Source organism: Pistacia vera, unplaced genomic scaffold (assembly GCF_008641045.1).
Source record: "Pistacia vera cultivar Batoury unplaced genomic scaffold, PisVer_v2 Contig980, whole genome shotgun sequence".
In the NCBI taxonomy this organism is placed as follows: domain Eukaryota; kingdom Viridiplantae; phylum Streptophyta; class Magnoliopsida; order Sapindales; family Anacardiaceae; genus Pistacia; species Pistacia vera.
In genome coordinates this window covers 32,335-41,740 of record NW_022196868.1, presented here as the reverse complement: position 1 = coordinate 41,740, position 9,406 = coordinate 32,335, and the positions used below count along the sequence as shown (strand labels likewise).

At 35.8% G+C, this 9,406-nt stretch overlaps 2 protein-coding genes across 4 annotated transcripts; one reads left to right on the top strand and one right to left on the bottom strand.

The window, feature by feature from the left end:
* Nucleotides 1-1,982: 1,982 nt before the first annotated feature.
* LOC116121431 (sulfite exporter TauE/SafE family protein 5-like) lies at nt 1,983-4,661 on the top strand. The gene is made up of 4 exons (XM_031407392.1): nt 1,983-2,907; nt 3,764-3,898; nt 4,013-4,168; nt 4,251-4,661. Exons 1-4 carry the CDS (start codon nt 2,134-2,136, stop codon nt 4,557-4,559), a joined length of 1,374 nt encoding a protein of 457 aa, XP_031263252.1. The 5' UTR covers nt 1,983-2,133; the 3' UTR covers nt 4,560-4,661.
* A 19-nt stretch (nt 4,662-4,680) lies between these two features.
* LOC116121432 (transcription factor bHLH115-like) lies at nt 4,681-7,351 on the bottom strand. Of its 3 annotated transcripts, XR_004126727.1 has the most exons (6): nt 6,985-7,351; nt 6,156-6,218; nt 5,849-5,926; nt 5,613-5,775; nt 4,830-5,306; nt 4,681-4,739 (listed from the first exon to the last, which is right to left on the bottom strand). XR_004126727.1 is itself a non-coding variant. In XM_031407393.1 (5 exons), the coding sequence occupies exons 1-5, from the start codon at nt 7,128-7,130 to the stop codon at nt 5,040-5,042; spliced, it is 717 nt and encodes a 238-aa protein (XP_031263253.1). In that variant the 5' UTR covers nt 7,131-7,351; the 3' UTR covers nt 4,804-5,039. The 3 variants fall into 3 exon arrangements, 2 of the variants coding, with proteins under 2 accessions (XP_031263254.1, XP_031263253.1); XM_031407393.1 differs by lacking the exon at nt 4,681-4,739 and having other exon boundaries at nt 4,804-5,306; XM_031407394.1 differs by lacking the exons at nt 4,681-4,739; nt 5,849-5,926 and having other exon boundaries at nt 4,750-5,306.
* Between the last annotated feature and the right edge of the window lie 2,055 nt (nt 7,352-9,406).

Sequence of the window (9,406 nt, the reverse complement as noted above, 5' to 3'; positions counted from 1 at the left end):
ATTGACTTCAGGAGTGACAAGGTCAAGTTCATTTATTGTTTGAACTTGATCAACATCTGCGAGCTTGCTATGCTTTAGCGCATTTGAAGGTGTTGCAAAATTTGATAGAAGAATACAAAACTTTGAAGGTTTGCTAATTCGCCAAGGTGGAGATTTGTTGGAAAATGGCTCATTTAGCAAATGACATGGGGGTAGAAGTGATAATGGAAAAAGGTTTAGGGACTTATATGTAATAGGTCAAAATGTTAGTTTGTCCCACACTGCTTGGAAATGAAAAGTGGGAAACTTTTGGGGCCTATATATAAGGACCTAAATCATTGTTATTTGTATCCCAAGTTGTAATTCCATTATACTTCTTTTGTTTAGGGTTTTTTCTTTAAAGACCATTTAGTTTGCAAATTTTGCTGTATCTCCCCTTTGTTTTGGGTATTTGTTGTATTGCCCAAAAGTTTGTAATATTGTTTGGAGATAGTGGAGTTTTATTTTGCAGCGCCCGAGGACGTAGGTTTTAATACCAAACCTCGTTAATTCCTGGTATTCTTTATTTTTGCATTTAATTTTGGCAATTTATTTATGCTTTACTACTTGTTATTATTATATTCAATAAGCTAGCGTTAGAGTTTATGTTTCCGTTGCATAACACGGATCAACGACGGCTTCACTTTTGGCAATGTCTTTGCTCAACGCACAAGTTTCATCTACAACAACTCCCTTCAGTTGTCTCCCTACGACCGTAGACTCTCTCTCCTCCGCCAACTCGTAGATCACCGTCTCCAAACCCAAAGTTGGCGAGATGTCTCTCCTCACTATTAACACTTCATCCTTCTCTCCGGTTAACACCAAAAAGCAACCCATTATCCTAAATAACAACAATATAACACTAGATCCGAGTTTGGAATTGGCTGAATGTGATTTGGCCGAAATCGCACTAGGCTAGGTGTGATTCTGGTCGAATCCCACCAAGCTGGTTGCGATTCGACCAATTGGTGGGGGTCAGCCTCAATAGCACCTAGTCGAGTGCGATTCCAGTCGAAACACACCAAGTTGGCTGCGATTCCGGCCATTGGTAGGGGTGGGGGTTGAGGATTTTGGGGTGGTGGGGTGGTGCAGAAAGTGTTTGAATTTAGGGGGGGTTTTTTTTTTTTCTAAGTTTAAATGGAAGATATAAAATGACATAATTACCCTTTTACTGTTTTTTGAATTTATCATTCTATCCTTCTTCAGTTAAAGTTAACAGACAGTGGGGGGAAAGTGTCGTTTTGAAACTTGAGGGTGAGAAAGAGAAATTGTCCATCGCCAAACCTTGGGTGGGAAAATAACGTTCTCCCATTCTTTTAAATGAATATATTTGTGCCATGATTTATTTAATAGAGATGAGAAAGACACAACACCCACCTCAGAATAAAGGACTAGAAAGAAGCTTCTTCATTTTTGTACATGGAAAATAAAGCAAGGAAATTGAACAAGATGATTCTTACAAGAAAAATAAAGTAGATAAACACATGAAACTTGAAAGGATTGCATTCCTTATATCACTTAATCACCAAGAAAGCCTCTATATATAGATAATGTTTTCAAACAGTATTAATGTTCAAGGCATACGGAAAAATATTTCTGGTTTTCTGAAACTATATGATTGTAAATAGATTTTAATGCCTCTTTTATAATTTAAGAGACATTCTCTCTTAAACTTTAAAAAATTTAATGATAAACTGTTCCAGATTCCCAAACAAAAACCATTCACCGATCCTATGAAATAAATGAAGAAATTTGTATTCGTACACAAGTCTTCTAATTCGGATAAGATTATGCATAATAGACTTTCCACCATCCAAAGCATTTAATAATTAAGAGTCCGTTTGTTATCATGATGTTCATTAACTGATTAATTAACTTTTAAACAAGCGACAAATTCATTCAAATGGAACGTATCGATGATTTATATAAGCACATCGCTATTTCAATCCTTCTACGCTAAGGACAGCTTTAGTTAATGGTCCCTTCTTTTGCTTCTTTCACCTATTAATTTCTGCCATCCTTCACCATCAAATAAAAGTTTTTTTTCTGTAAAACAACCTGTCTTGTGATTCACAGCACCACCCACAACTCAATCCCAGTTTGTTTTTTTTAGCCATGAGTTCCTGTAAAACCAAAACTGACAATTTCTTTCCATGCCTCACACTTTTTCTTGGCATCTGTGTCACATTAAGCCTATCCTATGCAAAAGAAACGCAACCTGAAGATACCCTTCAAGTTAATCACTTTCTGAACAAAATTCAACAATGGAGTCATCATCAAGATTCCGAACTGAAAGTTACAGCATCAACTGTGATTGCAGGACTTTTATGCTTCATAGCTTCTTCTATATCAAGTGCAGGAGGGATTGGTGGCGGGGGGCTTTTTATACCAATATTAACTGTAGTGGCTGGTTTAGAACTTAAAACTGCCACTAGTTTCTCAGCTTTTATGGTCACTGGTGGTTCAATTGCAAACGTTATGTACAATATGTTAACTACAAGTTCAAAATTTGGTGGTAAGATTCTAACTGATTATGATATAGCACTTTTATCAGAGCCATGCATGTTACTTGGAGTGAGTATTGGAGTGATTAGCAATCGAGTTTTCCCAGAGTGGCTGGTTACTATTTTGTTTGCTGTGTTCCTTGCTTGGTCTACTTTTAAGACTTGTAGAAATGGATTGTTGCATTGGAAATCTGAATCGGAAAGTGTGAATCGATACGTGACGTTGAAGGATGAGAGTTATGATGGAACCAGCGAAGAACCTTTGTTGAAAAAGGAAGAAATTAACAACCAATTGAAGTTTCCATGGATGAAACTTGGTGTCCTGGTTATGATTTGGTTTTCTTTCTTTGTTCTCTATCTTCTTCGTGGCAATCGTTATGGACAGGTATGATTTCTTTTTTCAATTTAATATAACTTTCCCAGTTAAAATTTTTCAAAACTTACCTAAGTACTGAAAAGGCTGAAACTTATGTTGTTTAATGTTCTTTCTGCTTAACACTTTGAATTTGAACAAAATCGTTACCTGGAATCTTGCCAAGCTTCCTTAATGGCCCCATTGTATCCACATCTCCTTTTATGAGTGTGTCCTAAAGCTAATTTAAGGCACTTTATATTGAGAAAATAAGAGGGCCTAGCACGAGAATCTTGTTTTTCTCTAACCCCACATGACCAATTCATCCTTAGGATTCTCAGCTTTAGAATATCCAAAAGGAAACAGGTGTTATTACTTTAGTGGTTTCAACCTTTGCCATGAAAAATTATTTTCCAAAGTCTAGTCTGCTACTCTTCACTGAATTTCAACTTTAATCTATTTGTTTCATGAATGAGTTTAACAGATGTATGAGATACATTGTTCATAATCTGCAGTCAATCCATGTGTCTGTTTCTTTGCACCAACACAAAATGATAAAAGGAATATGCATGGGAAGGTACTCCAATTTGGACTTTCCAAACAGGGGATTAGCCAAGCTTAGGCCTACTTTTATATTATTAGAATCATTTACTATAAGACAACAAATTAAATCCAATATAAAATGTTATGTCAGAACTTTCTATAACATATTTTAGCATTAGGACAGTATAGCTGTTGATCAGAAATCCATACCCTTTTAGATGAAAATCTAATATGAAAAATCTTTTGAGAGTATAATTTAGTATCTGTACTTGAATTCTAAAAGTTGTATGGAACATGTTCTTAATCCATAGCAATTACTGCATGTGACTGTCATAAATCCATGCAGGGTATTATAACAATGGAGCCTTGTGGAGTGGGATACTGGATTATTTCCTCACTCCAAATTCCAGTTGCTATAGTTTCTACGGCATGGATCCTGTGCAGAAAAGAATGCTGCCAAAATAAAGTTCCAAACCATCAGGTTCTAAATAGAAGTTGTCAATTTAATTAGCTATAACTGATAACTTAGGAAGTTTGTTGTTGATCACCTTACATCAAGGCAAAGCTTATCTAAAATTTTAACTTATCTGTGAAGGAGAAGGACATAGAAGATTTAACTAGCAGTGGACCGTCAAACAAGCTTATTTTCCCATTCATGGCACTATTGGCCGGGATCTTGGGGGGACTTTTTGGAATTGGAGGTGGTATGCTTATAAGCCCACTTCTTCTTCATGTTGGGATACCGCCTGAGGTAATTTATGCTTGTAGCTTTTCAATGAAATTCATCTTCTTATGCAGAATCCGGTCTAAGCTATCATTATATTTTGTCTTAGGTAACAGCGGCGACTTGTTCATTCATGGTTTTCTTCTCATCTACGATGTCAGCATTCCAGTACTTGCTATTAGGCATGAAGCACACAGACTCGGCCCTCATCTTTGCCATCATTTGTTTTGTTGGATCACTTCTCGGATTGCTGGTTGTACAGAGAGCTATACAGAAATTTGGAAGGGCTTCGTTGATTGTATTTTCAGTCGGTATAGTTATGGCTTTAAGTGCAGTTTTGATGACCAGCTTTGGAGCTCTTCATGTTTGGAGTGATTACACATCTGGGAAATATATGGGGTTCAAACTACCTTGTTAGATACAATTTTGTACTTTAGGCTTTATAAATTTATGGATTACCATGTGAAGTTTTGCTTGTATAATGAAGGCATGGCAAAGTAGGAAGATGGAACCTCTTCCAGAGAAAACTATCTGATTCAATTCTGAGAGCCCACCCTCACACTTTCAAATGTGCTCCCATTCATGCAAAAGTAAAAAGCTGCAGGATATGATAAGATAAATCATTTGTTGAATAATAATGTAACAAGTCATGCTATTTAAAAGGTCAAAATTGGAAAATTAAAATTACCAAATTTGTTATCTGAACTCAATGAGAGTTCAGAATTCCCCAACATATATGATCATATTTTACTCTCACAATTCCAAGTCCCAGCCTTGGACAAACTAACATCAAAAATAAATGAGAAAACACCGCCAAGAGCCATATCAAGATTCATTATGAACAAAGGTATCCTGCTGTTGAAGTAGGAAGACCCAACAATTATAAACCGACAGATTATTAAGCAACTGGTGGGCGGAGAACATGATCTTGTGAAGTATCAACAGCAGCAGGTGGCATGAACTGCCACATAGAAACTCCAGGATAGCCAACAAAAGGCACCAATTTGCCACCAACAACTTGCCCTGGGGCAGAAAATGGAGCTGGTATTGCAGGAGGGTGTGGTAGGAAGCCTGGCTGAGAACTCAAGGCTTTCACTTGCCGATCAAGATTCTCTTTCTTAGTCTTTAGCCTTTGTTTCTCATCACGAAGCTCATTCTTCTCAGCCTAAGAAACAACATCATATTCAACATAACCAACAAAAATTGGATGAAAACTCACAAAATTTTCCAAATAAATTTTGACGATTATAAACAAAACATTCAAATATAGAAACATGGTTAAATTCCTTAATTCCATAACCCGTGTTAATTGGCCCTATAGTACTAGTCCAACCCAATCACAATATATGTGATTAAAACAATTAAATTCCAAGTACGGCACCTACAAAGATGAATTCCATCACCTAGTGACGCAGTCATGACAACACTCAATAATATGACGATAGCAACTGAACTTTAAATGAAATGTCACCTTTAATTCATTGATCTTCTCCAGCAAACTGTCAATTGTATCTTTCAGCTTCCGAGCTTCATCACGCAATTGAATCACCATTCGAACAGCATCAGACAATAAAACAGCCTTGTCCATTTTTGGCAGTCTTCCAGGATCCAGAATAGAACCAAGTTCCAAGAACCTTGAGATAACACCAAAGTCAGCACACAGGAGAAAGAGAAAGAGAATGGAAATTTAAAAATATCAGAGCATGCCTATCATTTAGCCTATCTCTTCGCATCTTCTCTCTACATGCTTTGGTACCAAAAGCACTGCATGATCCAGACCTCACCCTGTTATACCATCATAGCACAAAACTTTTGGAACATGAGAAAAACATGAAAAAAAAACTCTAACATAGCATATGGTTAAAAATGATAAAATGAACGACAATCAAATTTATGACAGAAAAGAGGATTTAATTATACACAAAATGTGTTGAAGACTACTTAGCTTTCACAGGAAAAGCAGTAAAATAATACTTCCTTGAGTCTAGAAGGATGATAATGAATAGGCATCTACCTTTTACGGGAACCAATTTCTTTAAGAGCATCCAAATTGGCAAAGGAATCATCAAAGTCCACACTGGAAAACAACAAAACACAAAAGTCTTTAGGAAACTATTAGTTGATCTAGCTCCAAACGGTAAAGACCAAGTTATTGATTGAATTGTCCAGAAAAGTATCAAGCCACAGAAGTAATATCTTAAATTTTAATTCCTCTTCAAGAAAAAAATAATTGAGAAATGCTTTGCTTCTTTTTCGTCTCAGGCAATAGTTGAGCTTAGAACACATCCCCTTCTTGCTAGTAAGTACTAGAGCTACATCCTAAGGAAACCATAAGAAAATATACCATAACTACAGACAATCACAGCCAACCAATATTATTAAACTGGAAAAACTATGCTAAGCTACTCATTCTAAGAAAGAATTTCACACAAAACCAAAATAGAAGGATATAACTAATGTCACATAAATTATAGAAATTTACTACTTTCTTTACTCTGCCATCATAACCCATTTGAAGATTAATTATTCACTTATAAACCAAAATTAAATTTTACTAATGTCAAAACTTTAATCATCTTAATTTTTCTTACCTATCCAAAAAGTTTGAAATAATGATATGAACATGGAGCTTCATATATTATTCAACTCTGAAACGACTAGAACAAACAAGAAAACAAACATTAAGATTTAAGTTCATTACTTAAGCCACAGAACAAATTCATAATCCTGGTAACAAGATGTTCAAATAAACTATGCCAAACAGAGACTAATATTAAAAAAAATTAAGTACACAATACTGATATGTTAAAATGATGAACAAAAACCATTAACTGTTTCATTACCTGAGAGGAAGTGGAGGGTCAGGGGAGGCAGAAGAAGAAGAATGCCAAAGAACCTGAGGGGGGTCAAGAGAGGGAAGTTCGCCATGAATGTCTTCTAACAAACCATAATCAAATATCCAGTTATTGGGATTATCAGGTGAAGCCATGACTGTGTGTCTGTCTCTGAATTATGAGTGACAGTGAGACGCTGTGGAATGGGGAATAAGTGAATAAAGATGATGGTAAAGAAACGAGTGAACTGGGTTGGTTGAGATATCAATCATATGATGGCTTGAAAACAAAAAGATAGAGAATATTGTAAAAGAGAGACTTCACATATCTTCCACTACCACCACAAGAAAAGCGAGAATCAGAAAGCAACACAAACACAAAAACGACCTTCGTGTGTTTTGGGGTGTGCCAGAAATTTAATGGGTTTTGGGCTGAAATAACAGACAGATATTTGACCCATGGAGAAAGAAATCCAAGGCCAATCCTAAATATCATTTTATTTGGATATTAGGCCACTTTTAACTCTTTGTTGTAAGTTTCTTGAAAACTGTTATAATATAGTGGTAGTAAACATAAAATAAGAGGGGCATAACGTATAAGAATACAAAACAAGATTATAGGGGTTATAATGTAACTACGCTTGTATTTATCACTTTATTTCACTTGGGGTGTGTCACCNGCTGCCATTGAATTAAACTTAGAGAGCTTATTCTAGGTTGTTCAAGGGTTGGGATCTACTTGGAGAGCTTATTTCAGTAGTGACAATTAAGGGAAAATTCGGGTAACAGAGCTTGTTGTTTCTTAAGGTCAGTAGTTCCATAATAACGAGATAGAATAGTGTTATGGTTAGTTCATGTCCAATGCATGTTTAGGTGGATCTTGAACCAAGAACTGGTTGTTTTTAACCTGATATTTTCTACCATTAGAGATTTCTTTGTTTTACTTTAATTTGCCTTGACTACAACCCCCTTTCATTACTGTTGTCATGTTTACTGTTTAGGGTTTTATTTTATTTTTCTGTTGTTTTTATTGTTTTAGAATATAGAAATTAATCGAATCATTCCCTGTGGGATCCACCCTTGCTTACCCTATATACAATTCAGTAGTTAGGTTAGGAAGGTTATTAATTTGGAGAATTCGGCACGCTACCACTGTACATCAAGTTAGTTTTAGTTTGTTAAATTGATGAGCTGGAGTCTAACGGATTTCAGTATATAAACCATAACTTCTCTGTTTTTCTCAATAAGTTCAATAAAAGAATTTATCCAAGATCTATTTTTTCTCATGGTATTAGAGCGCTTCTGCTTCCTTGTCTTCTTCTTCTTTGTTCTATTGTGATTTCAATGGTGAATTCAATGGCAAATTCAGATCCTACACAAAATTCGTCAAGCCATTATTATCTTCATCCAAATGAAAATCCTGCAGTTGTCTTGGTTACACTTGTTCTTAACGGCACCAACTATCATTCTAGGGCAAGTACCATGAAAATGGCTTTACTTTCCAAGAACAAGCTAAAATTTGTTGATGGAACACTCCGAGCACCTTTGACTACTGATCCAATGTTTTCAGCTTGGGAAAGATGCAATACAATGGTAATTTCTTGGCTTAATCATTCTCTTTCACCTTTAATAACTAGCAGCATGTTGTGGATTGATAAAGCATATGAAGTTTGGGAAGATCTTCGGGAAAGGTTTTCACAAGGAGATATTTTCAGAATTTCAGATCTCCAAGAAAAGATCTATACTTTCAAACAAGAAGATCGAAATGTAACAGATTACTTTACTGAGCTTAAAATTCTCTGTGATGAGTTACTGAATCTTAAGCCAACTCCTTGTTGTTCTTGCACAAATCCGTGTTCTTGTGGTGCTTTAACTAAGATCAAGACTTATCAAAGCAATGATTATGTGATCAGATTTCTCAAGGGCTTGGGTGATCAATTTGCCACAATAAAATCCCAAATTATGCTCATGGAACCGCTTCCTTCCATAAACAAGGTATTTTCTTTGGTTGTGTAGCAAGAGAGACAAATGGTCTTAGGTGCATCCAAAGTGTTTGTAAGCAAGACTATACGAGAAGAAGTACTAAGTTCCTCTAAGCAACGAATCAAAAAAATCAAATCAATCACAGCACAATGGGGATAATAAATTATGTACATTTTGTGGCAAACCAAGACATACAATCGAGACATGCTATAAAAAGCATGGTTATCCACCTGGGTACAAGCCAAGAAATCAAAACTCTACTGCTCATAATGTCATTTCTGGAGAGGATACTGAAGGAGCTGATGAATCTCATCAAAATACTGCCACGCAGAAAGGGATTCTTGAACCTGGTGTTTCTTTTACTTAAGAGCAATATCAACAATTACTTGCCTTAATTCAACCTTCTGGTGTTGATAAGTCGTTGCACATTACCAATCAAGTTACTGCTC